General features: G+C 54.7%; 1 protein-coding gene across 1 annotated transcript; it reads left to right on the forward strand.

Moving 5' to 3' along the window:
• Positions 1 to 6,275: 6,275 nt before the first annotated feature.
• FZD10 (frizzled class receptor 10) lies at positions 6,276 to 9,607 on the forward strand. The gene has a single exon (XM_082699441.1). It carries the CDS (start codon positions 6,747 to 6,749, stop codon positions 8,490 to 8,492), a length of 1,746 nt encoding a protein of 581 aa, XP_082555567.1. The 5' UTR covers positions 6,276 to 6,746; the 3' UTR covers positions 8,493 to 9,607.
• Positions 9,608 to 15,836: the final 6,229 nt, after the last annotated feature.

Genomic DNA, 15,836 nt, shown 5'->3' on the forward strand with positions numbered 1-15,836 from the left:
GTCAGCAACAGTGGCCACCGGCACAGACGTGCATGAGAGGGGAGAGTCTGCGCCGGGGACACAGCGGCTGCTCCGGGAGGCCCCCCATGGCTCCGCCGAGAGCCCCCCGCAAGCCCACTGTCCATCCTGCTTGCACTCGGGGAAGACCGGGCAGGGGCTCCACCAGAAAGGAGAAGACATGTGGGCGATGCTGTTAGTGAACCATGTGCCTTCTAGGGGCCAAGACAGCTGGAGATCTGAACGAAGACAGGGGACTGGCCCCAGTGTTGGAAGAGGACCAGCCCCATGTGGCTAACTCGTAGCTGCAGAGACACGTCTAAGGGCTTTGTCTCCCTTCCTCCTAGCCCAGACCTGATAAAGGAGGTGCCGGCATTATCCTCCTTCTACAGCAAAGCTCAGGGAGGTTGAGTAACTTGCCCGAAGCCACACAGCAGAGGATGGGAATAACCAGACGCGTGCTAGTACGTCCCACCTGCCGCTTTCTCCACCTTTTCCTCACCGTTTGGGACCCCCAAGAACCCCTCTGAACCCAGGAAAGCAGAACATCAAGATGATAAGACAGCGGAGCTGGGAGCCTGCCGCCCACGGTCGCATCCTGACCCTGCCGCTTGGTGGCTGTGTGGCCTTGGCCATGTTCCTTGGGCTCCAAAGGCTCTCTCTGAGAGCTCCTCATCTCTAAAATGGGCATCTCTGCTGGACCGGCTTCACGGGGCGCCTGTGAGTCGCCCCCTTGGAGAGCCAGATGCTTGCTGGCATTTCCATTATTCACCAGGACCCACGTCACCTGGCACCATTTCGGTCCTTGTGCCGTCCTGTCCCCAGACCTCCGCTCCCAGGGGTTACACACCGGTCGTTTCTGAATGTGCTCTGACCTTCCACCAGCTTGGAAGCGCTCCCCCGAGCACCGAACACTTGCTACACCTTCACGTTGTTGCAAATACTCCCTGTGTGTACAGACGGAATCGTCCCCGTGCCCTGGAGGGCTGGAGCCCCACTGCTGGTGCCCATTTTTCAGCTGAGAAGACTGAGGCCCAAGACCGGGAGGACCACTCCCTGGGTCACGTGGTGGAAGCCAGTGGAGGGGATCCTACCCTGGAGCCCACAGGGTTCCCCGCCTCCACGGAGGGTGGCCCCTGTGCTTGGCCACATGGTTTCAGACTCAGCCAACCAAAGTCCCAAGTGGGAGTGTGGTCCTCTCTTGCTGTTCTTTGAGGCAGGACCAGGCTTGAGGGCGTCCCCACTCTGTCCCTCAAGGGATGGTTTCCCTGTTTAATCTCCTTCTGTCACCTGTGCGGGGGCAGCAAGCCCGTGGGGGGGCTGACCGCTTCCCTGGTCTCCATGTGGTGGGCCGGCTCCCCGGGACAGGCCATGAAAGGCTGCAGGGTTGGGGGGTGAAGCCGAAAGGAAACAGATGGGAACGTGAGTAATTAAATCAATATATCCCAAACCCAAGTGGGGGAGGGTTGGAGGGGGGGGGAAGCCAAACAATTAGGGCCAAAAATGAAGTTTGAACTCATCGTTGGGCCTTCCTTTCCAGCAGACTGTCCCTGAAGGCTGCGTGTCACCTCAACGGGACGAAAAAATAAATAAATAAAACACATGCTTGAAGGCACTAGCATCTCTTTTGTTTTATTTTTCTGGAATTCGGTGATTTCTTCTTTCACATAATTCTGCTTCAAAAGAGAAGAAAGAGAGAGAGAGAGAGAAAGAAAGAAAGAGAGAAAGAAATCCTCTATAAGAATAATAGATTTAAGTCCTTTTTCGAGGGTCCCGGTCAACTTGTTTGTGCTTGAGTGCCGGCATATGCTAAGCCTCTCCTCTATTTTAAACAGATAACATCCTTGTAATTTGGAAGCACTTACACGAAGGCCAGCATTGACCCCCTTTTCAGGACGTTTGCTGTTGTTGCCGTCGTGTGGAAAAAAGAAATACTGTACCTTTAAATTAGGAGGCTTCGGATAATCACCTTCGGGCAGTAAAAAGGCTAATGTGCTGTGGAGAACAAGGAGTTTAATCTAATTTAGTTGGAGGGTGTCTGTCTGCGGTGTTGTTTTTTGGAGTGTGGGAATAGCGGAGAGAAGCTGCCTCCTTGAATGGACCCTCCCGAGCCAGAAACAGTGGGGAGCCCCATAGACGCCAGTGATCCAAAGCCGGCCCTTGAAAGGGGGATTAGAGGCAGGCTCTGATTTGCAATTCACACTAATGCACCCCGTGGAACCTCTGGTAATATTTCAAGCCACATTTCAGGGGACATGGCCTTAATATAGCGGCCTGAGTTGGGTCGCAGCAAACACACCCCACGCCAGTCACCCGTTTGAGGACATGCGTGCTTTTCTGGGCTGCGCTCCCCTCCTGCCCAAGCCGGCAGCCTGTGCACAGAGGAGTGTTTCTGGGTGTCCTTCCAACTTTTGTGCCTGTTGCATTGGCTGCGTTCGTCCCCCGGTGGCAAAGTGTGTTTGCCTTAATGAGGATCCCTTCAGCGGACGGAAGGTGTTTTCCTTGGAGAAAAACCGGGGGGCCAGGAGAACTGTACTCCTGCTCGGTTAGAAATAGAATTTTCCCTGCCTGCCTTTCTTTTTTTTTTTTTTTTTTTTTTAATCTGATAATAAGTTGAGGTCAGGGCAATAGTGCCTCTTGGTATCGGAGACCCCTCTGCGTGTCAGGCAATTCTCAGCAAATAGACGGCGTTTTCCTCTTACTTGAAAGCAGGACTGGAAAAGTTCCCGATGAAATACACATATTAATGACATTGGAAGATAAAAGAGCACAATCACAGAGACACACACCCATTTCACCAGATCACCAAACCTGAATGTCACACATCACCCAAGCCTGAGCCCTGCACAAGCAACCGGGAGAGCCTGAGCTCCGTTTTATCTGAAGCTTGCCCCTAATACTACCCTCTTTCTTTCCGTGAGCTTCGCTGATACTGTACAACCTCACTCTTGCAATTAGCCTGTAATGTGCAAAGTCTATGCTTTAATTTCTTTCTCCTGCTCAAAGTGTCAGTACTTTTATCTTAAAGAGATTATGTGGGTTTTCTCTAATCTCGTTTCAGAGAGCCGAGCGCAGTGCTTTCTAATTTCCGCTGACTATAACATAATAAGGAGAGATACAACTTTGATTTTTAGCAATATCTGTGTCCAGGTATTTTATACTTTGGCCTTTGGTCGACTGGGAGGACACGTCCACTCCTCAAATTCCCCGCCGTCCAAGAATATTGAGGTATCCTTCAACATACGGGCTGACTTCAGGGAGAGTCCGTCTTCAAAACCCTCTACTTTTCTGGCTGAACATTTGCAAGACTTGAAGAAGTAGTTTGTGTTTAAGAGTAGTTCTCTGAGGTGTATATATATATATATATATTTTTTTTTTTTTGGGGGGGTGGTTGGGGTAAAAAAAAAATATATATATATATAGTATTCCTTATCCCTGCATGTTATTTGAAATCATGTTTAATTATAAAGTTTCATTAAAAACCTTTGCTCAAAATTTTAGAGGCCTAATAAGATTTCCATTAATTTAAACATATCACTATTCCCACGACAGCCCCAAATGCTTTCTTTTGCCTCTTTCATCCATGGTTAAATATGTAAATAAAATGTCTAAAGTCATTCTTCAAAGAAGACAAAGGAAAAAAGAGCTGAGGGGAAAGACAGCCATAAAATTCCTCCCAATTCTCCGTAACATTTGCCAGAGGGGGGCCGGTTGCCAGCCAGGGCCGAGCAGCAGGGGACCCCACTTCTCCTTACAATCACACATCTCAAATCCCACACACAGGAAAAAAAAAAATAAAATAAAATATCTTTTCAGCTGGAGCCATCAAAAGGCCCTTTTCACTTATTAGTTACACAGTTATCTTGCTCATTTCTGAGAGCCCTCGTTTTTCTATAATAATGTCTATTTGTTGGTTTCCGCCTCAGCTGGGCAGCGAGGAACATTTCTGCAGACGTTTTTTAATTTAAAAAAAAAAAAAAAAAGAAAGAAACGGGGGAAGAAAGCAACCTGAAGTGGTTATAGTTAAAATAATGGGTCTGAACAAGGCTGAATTGAAATGACACATAAAAGATCAATTAGGACGCACTTTCCCAAATAGCTCACGCCCACGACGGGCGTTTGGCGCTCTCCCTTGCGTCCACAGTTTCTGAGGGACAGACACAAAAAGGAAAAGAGACAAAATGGTGCCAACGGAGGACCTTGGCAAGGAAAATTCTGGAGAAGCCAAGTGATGTCCACTGAACTTTGTTTCACTCGAAGGTTTTGAAAATAAGGCACTACACAAACAGAACAAAACAAAATCTTCAGTGAAATGGCAGTTTTGAAAAACGTGATTTTTTTTTTTTTTAAACTGGGGAAATTAATAACACGGTGGAAGGGGGTTGCTCGGATAGCATTAGTGTCTATCTTCTCTTCCACTACCCACCTCACTCCTGCTCCCTCCTCCAGTGCCCCACAGTGAGAGTCAGGGACAATGATTCCGGACCTGCTGGCTCACAAAGCTGCCTGTTAGTGCTGGGATCCTGGGCAAGCCCCAGCCTCAGTCTTCTGGGTGTTTACTGGATGGACGCATGGACGGATGGGTGGGTGGGTGGGTGGATGCATGGATGGTGGCCAGGGGGTGGATGGCTGGATGGTGGGTGGGCAGGTGGAGGGAGGGGTGTGTGGGTAGATGCATGGGTGGGGGAATGGGTGGAGAGCTAAGTGGATATGTGAGATCTCCCAAGTTTCCTCCAGATGCAAAATCGTACCACTTGTTTTAAATAAAAGCCGATCTTCTAAAAAGCCTTCTCAGAGGAAGTGCCCCACTTCTGCCACTGCTTACAAAAAGCTTCCCAGGGCGGGAGGAGGAGCGCCTGGCAGTTGCCTCTCCTTCCAGAGGGCTCCTAGAGGTGGCTGGCAAAACCCTCAGCGTCTCTCCCTGCCGGGATCCATCCAGCTCTTCCAGAGCGGGGCGCGCAGAGCAGCCAGCGTGAGGGGCCGCACCACCCCCCAGGGATGTCTGTCCACGCGGCGCACCTCCCCACTGCTGACTTCAGAAAGGAAGGGGTAAAATAAAGGCGCGCTCCTCTGACCTCCCTCCTCCCGCCCCTCTATTCGTGATCCTGGGAATCTTAGAGGAACTTAAAAAGATCCTGACCTCGAGGGCGTCTAAGAGCAGAGAGAGCCGGCCACCTCCTAGGGGAGCTGTTTATTTAAGGGTTACTATGGGATGCTAGGTGACATGTGGAGGCAAGGAGTGGTGTGAGCGCCCACACCGCACGCCGTACACGGGCAGGGGCGTTGTGTCCCAAATGACTTTACCACAAAATAGCTCCGGTATAAGGGGCTGGGGGATAGGGCCACGCGGCCAGGACGCTCCTTCACTTTCCATGGAAACCCAGTGGCGTGAGCGCCCTCACCGCCCGCGGGAGTTGGGGACCCTCCGCGCTAGCTGACGCCCCGCCCTCCCACCCCCAGCTACGCATCGTCTTACGGGTCTGCAGCCCAGGAGGGCGCAGGCCGGGCAGATCACTCGCCAAATAATATAAATCCCCGACGAGCGAATGACTTCCTATAATAAATAAACTCAGCCGCCTAGAAGAAATCACACCAGCCCTCCCTGGCGCGAGGCCCCTGCGCTCCGCGGCTTTGTCGGGGGCGGGGGTCACTACGCAAGCCAAGCCCCCACTTCCCCAGGCGGGGGGCGGGGAACCCAAGCGCCCCAGGAAGCTGTCGTCCCCTCCCCCTCCCCGCCTCCCCCGCCGAGACCTCGGAGGAGCGGCCCTAAAATCTGGATTCCCCGAGCCCCTCCCCCTGGCCTGAGCTCTTCCCTTTGAAATTTCAAAGAGAGCCCCTCCCCGGAGCCCGAGCCCGGAGGGCGGGCCTGGTGACTCCGGGGCTCGGGGAGATGCGGGCAGGTTTACAAGCCGAGGGGCCACTTTATGGCCAGGGCTGTAAAACGCCCATCCCACCCCGCTTTGAAAGCCCCCCCACCCCGCCCGGGGCCCACCGTCAGGGCGAGGGAAGATGCGCCCCCGGCTCCCCCGACCCCACCGCCTCTGACCACCCGCTCGCTCCCGCGGCCGGTCTCCGAACTTCGGCAATCCCGGCTCCCGGGCGCCGGGGACACCCCGGGCTTCCCCGCGCAGGGGCGCCGGCGGGGGCGGCGGGGCGCGCGGGGGCGGCGGGGGCGGCGGGCGGGCCGGCGGGGGGTCCGGCCGGCGGGGCGGCGGGCGCGGGCGCCGGGCCGGCTTTCTCATGCAAAGCGGCGGCGGGGGCGGGGCGCGCGCCCGGGGGCGGGGCCTGTCGCCGCCCGGCTGCGCTCCCCCCTCGCCTTCTGCGCGTCTTCTCTGTCCGGGACGCGCGGCGCCGAGCAGCTGCGGCCCGGCCCGGCGAGGCCGGCGCGGGAGGGAGCAGCGGCCGCCGCCTCCAGCCGGCCGGCCACCGTGCGCCCGCGCCGCCGGCCTCCCTGACGCGCCACCTGGGCGTTCGCGGAAGAGCCCAAAGTTTGCCGCGGCCGGGAGTCGCCGCCCGCCGGGAACCCGGGGCCCGTCGCGCTTCCCGGTATTGTTGGCCAACTTTGCTCGGCTCCCCCGCGGCCCCCACCTCGGCGGAGGCCGGGGTCGCGGAGCGCAGGGCTCGGGCCGGCCGAGCGGGCATGGGCGGGGGCCGGAGCGGGGACGGGGAGCCGGGGCCCGCAGCCCGAACCGGGCAGCGGCGGCGCTGAGGGGCGCGGACCTCCCCGCCGGGGCACCTCGGACGCCAGCATGCCGCGTCCGGGCCCCCGCCTGTGGCTGGTCCTGCAGGTGATGGGCTCGTGCGCCGCCATCAGCTCCATGGACATGGAGCGCCCGGGCGACGGCAAGTGCCAGCCCATCGAGATCCCGATGTGCAAGGACATTGGCTACAACATGACCCGCATGCCCAACCTGATGGGCCACGAGAACCAGCGCGAGGCCGCCATCCAGCTGCACGAGTTCGCGCCGCTGGTGGAGTACGGCTGCCACGGCCACCTCCGCTTCTTCCTGTGCTCTCTGTACGCGCCCATGTGCACCGAGCAAGTCTCCACCCCCATCCCCGCCTGCCGGGTCATGTGCGAGCAGGCCCGGCTCAAGTGCTCCCCGATCATGGAGCAGTTCAACTTCAAGTGGCCCGACTCGCTGGACTGCAGCAAGCTCCCCAGCAAGAACGACCCCAACTACCTGTGCATGGAGGCGCCCAACAATGGCTCAGACGAGCCCTCCCGGGGCTCCGGCCTGTTCCCGCCCCTCTTCCGGCCGCAGCGGCCGCACAGCGCGCAGGAGCACTCGCTCAGGGACGCGGGCCCGGGGCGCGCCAGCTGCGACAACCCGGGCAAGTTCCACCACGTGGAGAAGAGCGCAGCGTGCGCGCCGCTGTGCACGCCCGGCGTGGACGTGTACTGGAGCCGCGGCGACAAGCGCTTCGCCGTGGTGTGGCTGGCCGTCTGGGCTGTGCTGTGCTTCTTCTCCAGCGCCTTCACCGTGCTCACCTTCCTCATCGACCCGGCGCGCTTCAGGTACCCCGAGCGCCCCATCATCTTCCTGTCCATGTGCTACTGCGTCTACTCCGTGGGCTACATCATCCGCCTCTTTGCCGGCGCGGAGAGCATCGCCTGCGACCGGGACAGCGGGCAGCTCTACGTCATCCAGGAGGGGCTGGAGAGCACGGGCTGCACCCTGGTCTTCCTGGTCCTCTACTACTTCGGGATGGCCAGCTCGCTGTGGTGGGTGATTCTCACGCTCACCTGGTTCCTGGCCGCAGGCAAGAAGTGGGGGCACGAGGCCATCGAGGCCAACAGCAGCTATTTCCACCTGGCGGCCTGGGCCATCCCCGCCGTGAAGACCATCCTGATCCTGGTGATGCGCAGGGTGGCGGGCGACGAGCTCACCGGCGTGTGCTACGTGGGCAGCATGGACGTGAACGCCCTCACCGGCTTCGTGCTCGTCCCGCTGGCCTGCTACCTGGTCATCGGCACGTCCTTCATCCTGTCCGGCTTCGTGGCGCTCTTCCACATCCGCAGGGTGATGAAGACGGGCGGGGAGAACACCGACAAGCTGGAGAAGCTCATGGTAAGGATCGGCGTCTTCTCCGTGCTCTACACCGTGCCCGCCACCTGTGTGATCGCCTGCTACTTTTACGAGCGCCTCAACATGGAGTACTGGAAAATCCTGGCCACCCAGCACAAGTGCAGAATGAACAACCAGACCAAGACTCTGGACTGTCTGATGGCCGCTTCCATCCCGGCCGTGGAGATCTTCATGGTGAAGATCTTCATGCTGCTGGTGGTGGGTATCACCAGCGGGATGTGGATCTGGACGTCCAAAACCCTGCAGTCGTGGCAGAACGTCTGCAGCCGCAGGTTCAAGAAGAAGAGCAGGAGGAAACCCGCCAGTGTGCTCACCAGCGGTGGGATTTACAAAAAAGCCCAGCATCCCCAGAAGACCCATCTCGGAAAATATGAAATCCCTGCCCAGCCTCCCACCTGTGTGTGAGCTGGCTTGTAGGGGGTCGGGGTGGGGGGGGGAGAGGGGGAGCTGGGGAGGGAAGGGGCCTGAGTGGAAAACTTTCCCGGACAGGATACCCTGGCAGTCAGAGCCATGCCAAAACGTGGTGCTTTTCCTGGTTGGTGTTTTTTGTTTTGGGGTTTTGTTTTTGTTTTTGTTTTTTGTTTTGTTTTGTTTTTTAATAAAAGTAAAAGAAAAAAGTTTTTACCCTGAAATTCAGGATGCTGTGATACACTGAAAGTTAAAGATGTGCTTCCAAGTTTTTTTGTTTGGTTTGGTTTCCAGAAGGAGAGAGCTCCCCAGGTAAGCAGCCTCTCCGGTGACTGGTTTGCAATCAAGTCAAGCCCCAGAAAAAACTTTTGTTTCGAGGCTTCCTTACAAACAGAGCTGTGTATATGCTCTGGGTTGGCTTTGCTACCCATTTACAAGTCAGAGGAGAGGTAACTTCTTTGGACGGTAAAGGACTTCTGCTGGGAGCACGGAGGGTCAGAGGAGGGGGAGAGAGCAAGAGAGGCGAGGAAGGCTGTGTGTGGGACAGCAGCGTCTGTGCAGACGGGAAGAAAGGGGAGCCCGGACGATTTAACACACTCCAGTGCATTTGGAGTCACTTAAAATAGACTCCAGCCTTCACAAACGGGTCTTTCTCCAAGACAGAAACTTCCAAACCTAACATTTGCAACTGCAAACAATGTGCAATACATTTCTTCCCTCTTTCCGTGAAAATGAAAAGAGAAACAAGTATTTTGCTGTACATAAAGACAACAAAAGAAATCCCAACAAAAGCACGGAGAGGCCCAGCCCTCAGAAACCCTCTAGTGTTACATTTTGTGGCTTTTTAATGGAAACCAAGCCAATGTTATACACGTTTGGACTGATTTGTGGAAAGGGGGGGAGGGGAGAAAGATCATTCAAAAGTATCCAAAGGGTTTATTGACTCTTTCTATTGTTAGACAAATGGTTTCCATGAATAGTTCATGAAGCACTACACAAATCTAGTTGATTCTCCCCACACCCCAGGGAAGAGCAGTCCTGCTTGTGTATATTTGTAATATATGATATTTTTCATGCTCCACTATTTTATTAAAAATAAAATATGTTCTTTAGTTTGGTGCTGGTCCCTTGCGCGTCTTGAGGTTCCCTTGCCTGAGTGTGGAGAAAGCAGAGCAAACTTTCTGCCTCTGCTCGCTGTTCAAGCAGATCCTGACTGTGCTTCTCTGGCTAGAGAGATGACTGGTTGTCGTGTGAAACGGCAGATGGGCGGCTGGCGAGGCTGGCAGAGAAATTTAATTTCAAGTTTCAGTGGAAATGTGCAGGAAATGTGGAAGGGCTGGACATTGCTGCTGTGACTCTTGGTGGCCGGCTGTGAGGGCTTGGTCGTAGACATACTTTCTCTGGGAGGACCTGGGCACCGAGTGTGGCTGAATTCTAGTGAGCCTGGCCCGGCCTCGGGCAAGAGCTCCGGGGAATGAGGCCAGCCAAGTCCGAGAATTCAATCAAAATCGGGTTCCGTGGGTCTGATGGGATCAAACGGTACCGAGACAGAGTCCTCTCCGTCAGTCCGAAGTGGCAAGTCTAGGACTTGTGCACAAAACAGGTTATAGCCCCAGACAGGATAAAAGATCTGCTCAGAGTGGCAGGGCGTTAAGGAGAAGTCAGTCAGCTCTGTATGTCTGTGAACTTGCTGCTTCTCCTGTGTTTGCTGCTGGAGCGGCAGACACTAAGTGGGCCCAGGTTCACCGGTCAGAGGCGCAGTGAAACTCCAGCTCTAACACGAAGGATCCAAGGGCAGGGTCCAGGCGTCTCGCCGTGGGAAAGCAGCGGAGTCAGCCAAGCTCTCCTTGGGGTCGTGCAGATGTCAAGCTCCAGGGTGAACAAAGAGCCCTTAAGAATCTCGAATGTGTAGTAAGCATTTCCCAAGATGGACCAAAGCCTGGAGACAGGGCAGCCTGTTTTCCGAAGAAGGGGTTTAGGAGCTAAGTCCCCTGATGACCATAAGACCACCCTCTCGTGGACGCATCCACAGCAGATCTGGGCAAGTGGAGGGGTCAGTTTATGGGGGGGGGGGCGCCTCACCTGGACGTGTGTGGCCGTGGCCCACTAGAGCAGGGCCCCTGGGTGGTTTGGAGTCAGGTTCAGGAAACACCAACGAGGTAGGCCACGTGATTTAAGAGAAAATCCAGAATAGCCTCAAGTACATTAAAAAAAAAACAAAAAACCTTAACAAATGTCCGCAAACAAAACCTATTTGTTGACCGATCCCGCCTGGTACCCCAAAAGACCGTGCAGGGATACTGATGCAGGGGTGTGTTTATGTACGCTACGCTCCCTTGGGGTGACTCAGGCAAGCTGAAAGTGACGTGTTTGAAACAGAGCTCTGAAAAGTCTGGGAAGATAACAGTATCCCTAGCTGGGAGCATCCAGGCTGAACGTGGTCCCAGATCCTCAGTCGTAAACTTACTGGACTGTCATCAGCCCCTCACATGGGCACATGTGTGGGCTGCAGACCTCAGTTCTGGGGAGAACAGCGGGCCGGCCTACAGAAGCCTCTCTCCTGTCTGTTGTCTAGAATGAATGTGTTTCAGTGTGGACCCCTCCCCCCAAACTCCAGGGACCCATTCACAAATGTCAAAGAATTTTACATATGGCCGGGCGGGTGCCCTGGGACACCGACTCAGCCAGTGATGTGCACCCGTAGCCCCAGAAGGGACTTCTGAGCAAACGCTCCGTGGGGCCTTCTCTCCAGGAGCCTCAACCTGACCTGGGGTCACACGTAGATAATTCGTGAGTTTTAGGAGAAGCATCAAGGCTTGTAAGGTGGGAATCTGCAAACAGCGCCATTGGACCTTGGGTCCTCTGCCGCAGGACTCCGGACTCAGGACTTATAAAAGAATTGTCACTGACGGTCATGTGGAGATTTCCCTGCCTCCCGGCCTCAGCTCCGGGGAAACGGAAGCCTGCCTGGTGACAGATCCGGCAGAGCAGGGAGGTCAGGGAAGGTGACTGCCCAGAATTGCCCTGTGGGCCGTCCCCAGGGTGTTCTTTGGGACCCAGCCACCCCGCCACTCGTCTGTGCCAGGGCCTGGGAACCAGGGCTTTGAGGTCAACCGCCTGGTGCAGGAGACCCGCACCACAGGAAAAGGGCTTGTGGGGAGTGGGGAAGGTCTCCCAGAGGAGGTTCAAAATAGACAGAAGGCAGAAGATCCCACACGAAAAATTTCACAGCAGAGTGATAGTTCAAGGGCGTGCTAACGGCTAGAGCGGCTAGAGCCCAAGTTAAGAACAGGGAATCAAAGCTCCCAAGAGGGCCTGGCCTGTGCCCGGTCCTGGCCCCAGGCCTCTGGGTGGAAAGACCGGGGCAACTGCAGGAATGACAATGGTCCTGTAGGCCCCGGGCCACCACCTACCTGCTGAGGGCTTTCCAGGGGTATCAGCTGAGGCCCAGAGAGGGCCAGTAAATTCCCAGGGTCACACAGCAAGTACAGGTTAGAGTCAGGACAGGAACCAGGCAGAGTGAGCTGAGGAGGGGGTACCCAGAACCAAGGGCTGGGCTCGTGCCAAGACAGGCCAGAGGGGACACCTGGTCAGGGAGGGCCGTGGTTCTGACGTGGGGGTCGGTGGTATTTACCAAGACAGGAGGAAGGAAACAGAAGCGGGCAGGGAGCCACGTGGAAGACGGATGCAGGGTGGACGGCGTGGGTCAGAAGGGCCTCGGATACCTCGGGGGGGCAGCTGCAGGCTGGGAAGGGGGGCTGGAGGCACAGGTGGATACCTGCGTATGGTCAGATTAGAGGAGAGGTGGGGGGGCGGAAGAAGGAGGAGGGGGAGGAGAGTAGAAAGGGGGGGAGAGGGAGGGAGGGGGAGAGGGAGGGGGGAGGGGGGGAGGAGGGGAGGACAGGGGGAGGAGGAGAGGAGGCCGCTTCCTCATGAGCAAGAGCAGCCCTCACCCTGGAGGTGGGCGTTCTCACCAGCACAGGGAGCCCTGCTGGAGAGAGGGTAACGGCCTCCTCTCCAGTAGGAATGTGTGAGCCAGAGAGAGGCAAAGGGAGCTCGGAGGCTGGAAACTCAAGCATCGCTCCCGCTGACCCTGCCACGCCTGGGCCATCCACCTCTCTCTTTCCCTTAACTCCTGGGCCACCCAAGAAAAATTAAAACGATCTCCAGGTTGGGGGCTCAGTGGGTTAAAGCCTCTGCCTTCGGCTCAGGTCATGATCTCAGGGTCCTGGGATGGAGTCCCGCATCGGGCTCTCTGCTCAGCGGGGAGCCTGCTTCCTCCTCTCTCTCTGCCTGCCTCTCTGCCTACTTGTGATCTCTGTCTGTCAAATAAATAAATAAAATCTTTAAAAAATTAAAATTAAAAAAAAAAAAAAAGATCTCCAGGGGCTGGTCGTCTTTCGCCCTCTATCAGAACCTGTGGGGGCGCTGCTTCCAGCCCGGAAACAGACAAGTCACGAATTATTTTCCCAGCCGTAGATACCCTCCTAGTTCCCGTATTATTTCCTTGAAAGGAAGAGAGGAGGACAGAGAGGAATAGCAGAAGGGGGCGTCCGTGGGTTCCTCACCCTTCCAGGGCTGGGGATCTAATATGGTTTGGGACTGAGCCCTGTCTTGCCCCTACTAGCCCCGGTTTCCAGTCTGACTCGGCCCTGGGATGAGCTGCTGGACTTTCCTGCCTCTGTTTCTCCATCTATGAAATGGAGATGTTGTTGGCGTCTCCCTCCATACGTGCTCCATGTCCCGAGCAATCCAATTTATCAGTCTGCATTCCGCACAACCGTCCCAGGATGGAATAAGCTTCCCTGTGCACAGCATTCAGAAGGCGAGTTGGCAGAGGGCAAAGGCTCCGTGCACACTGCCCGTATGATGCTTCCGCCCCTCCCTCCCCCAGAAAGTTAAACCCAGCACGCTAATGAGTAATGATCTTTAAAAAGAATGAGGGATTTTTCTTTTTTTCTTCTTCTTCTTCTTTTTTTTTTAGAAACACTTTCCCCATGCCGTGTTCGGGTTACACAGAATACCCACTGATCTTTCAAGTTGAAAAGGCAGGCGCGGTGTCTCTGCCGTGGTGGAGAATATGCTCCGTCTTCCTCTTTGAACACAAGAACATCACACTCACTTCGCGGGGAAGCGGACCTCATGCGCCGACGCCTCTGTACGCAAATGCGGGAGGATCGCTGTAATGTGCGGGTGGAGGAAACAGGGCCCGACTTCAGGGAAGCCCGCGGAACGCGCTCCCGCACCGTGCTGGGGAGCGTTTTTTAATGTTTTATTAAGAGTGTGAAGGCCAAGCTGGAGGGAGGAGGGAGGAGGCGTTTGAAATCCGCGCAGATTAAGTTTCCACTGCCGAGGTGAGCCTTGGTAATTGGGGACTCCAACAGTCCCGCCCCTGGGAAGGTGATGCTCCCAGACCCCGCGCCATAGCCACAGCCGAGGCGCACTTCTCCAAAGCCGCGGAGTTTCGCTTTGTTATTAGAAGACATTTTAAGCGGGGCGGAGGGCGGACGCCAAGCTCGCATCCGGAGGGTCTGGAGTTGAAACGCTCCCTTCCGTCTCCCACGAAGGGACTTCTGCCCTCGGCGGCTTCAAGGACACTGTGAGGATGGATGAGAGGCTCTCCGTCGCTCTGGGACGGCCGGGGGTCTCTCCGGGCAGATGTCCCCCAAGGGAGGGGTACTTTATGGCATTCAGGGGGAATATTTACACTAAAAAAAAAGGAAAGTAACAAACCCGCTTAAAAACCTATCCTAGGAACGTTTTAGTAGTTTAGGCAGAACTACAAAGTCATTACCCCTGACAGATGATCAATCAGGGCCCGCTTTGAAAGGTCGGTGCCGGTGATTACGAGGCGCAGGTGCCCACTTTGATCAGCAGAGACAAGGGCCCGGTTGCTGCCGCCTTTCCCCCCTCGCTCGCGCCTGGGGCAGAGCAGCACCTGTTCACCTCCCAGGCCCGCCCTCTCATAAAACACTTGGATTTTGCTGGCTTTGAGCAAGATTTTTCATTTGCAAACGGCTTTTCTTCCTACCGTGCGTCTGCGGCTCAATTACCAACCTTGAGAAAATACCATCGAGGTGTCCTTGGGTGTCAGGCCAAAGCCGAAGCCTTAGGTTCAGAAACCGTTTGGGCCGGCTGAAACTTTTTTTCTTCTTAAAGGGACTTTCTTAAGTACTGGGGCGAATAAATGCCACCTTGTTCTTCCGTGCTTGGCCTAACACACAGAGGACATGACAGGTTGACAAAGAATCCATGATTCTTGTTTGCTAGAAGGATGACACGAGTCTACACAGACAAAAACAAACACCACAAGAACGAAAGGAAAAGGTCCGTTATAAAACATACCATTCTTCTAAGGGTGTCATGATTGTAGTCTTTTTTTTTTTTTTTTTTCCGGTTAATAAAGTCCAATCCTACAGGCATGTTCAGGGGAGTGAATCACATATCTTGGGTAACAGAGGGCATTAGGGAGCAAAACATAAAGGAGGAAAGAGCATCAGGCAAAGTTGGAAGTGTATTTTAATTTCCAGCCCAGCTCTGCCTTCTAAAGTTTTTATTCTTGCAAGTAAGAAGATCTCATTGGGTTAGGTGTGCACATTTTCAGGTGGTCTGCTCAGTGAGGTGGGACAGAAGAACCGGTGTGTGTAGATGGAAGTCAGGGAGGGTTCTAGGGAAGGATTTGCTTCATAATGAAAAGGCAGATGGTGAAGACGCCTGCCTTTTTCCTGCTTATAAGTAGTGTCTGAAAGTTGTACATGGAGCTGTTGGCAACCTTTTTGTAACCATGAGGCAATAAACTCAGTATTCAAATTGGCCCTCTGAGCATGGAATGTTCATGATGACTTCATCCAAGCCTGACATCTCTATGTTTCTTCTTACTTGAGATAATTAACTACCTGAATTCTCTGAGAGTCCGCACGCTGGGTGTCCTATGACATGTATGAAAATATATTTGATATGGTCAACGAGTCCAGTGCTTCTGAACTTTTAATGCACATACAAATCACCTGGGGCTCTTGAGAAAACACAGACCCCAGTTCTGTAGGTCTGAGTGGGACCCAAGAGTCTGCATTTGTAATAAACTCACAGGTGGTGCTGATGGTTCTCCTGGCTTAGTTTGAGTAGCAGCCCACCACCACCTGAAGATTGCAGCTCCTCTGCGTTATTCCTGGCCATATGGACTTCTCTTGGGCACCACCACTTGTGTGTCCCAACTTGGATTACTGCTCAGTCTTTAAAAATGTCTTATGTTGAGTTAAAATCTGCTTCCTTATGACTGTTTCCTCCTGGCTCTCTCTTGGTCAGGTGGTCTGCTGTACTTCATTTAATTCATTTTCCCTT

This window comes from Mustela nivalis (assembly GCF_964662115.1).
Source record: "Mustela nivalis genome assembly, chromosome: 14".
Taxonomy (NCBI): Eukaryota; Metazoa; Chordata; class Mammalia; order Carnivora; family Mustelidae; genus Mustela; species Mustela nivalis.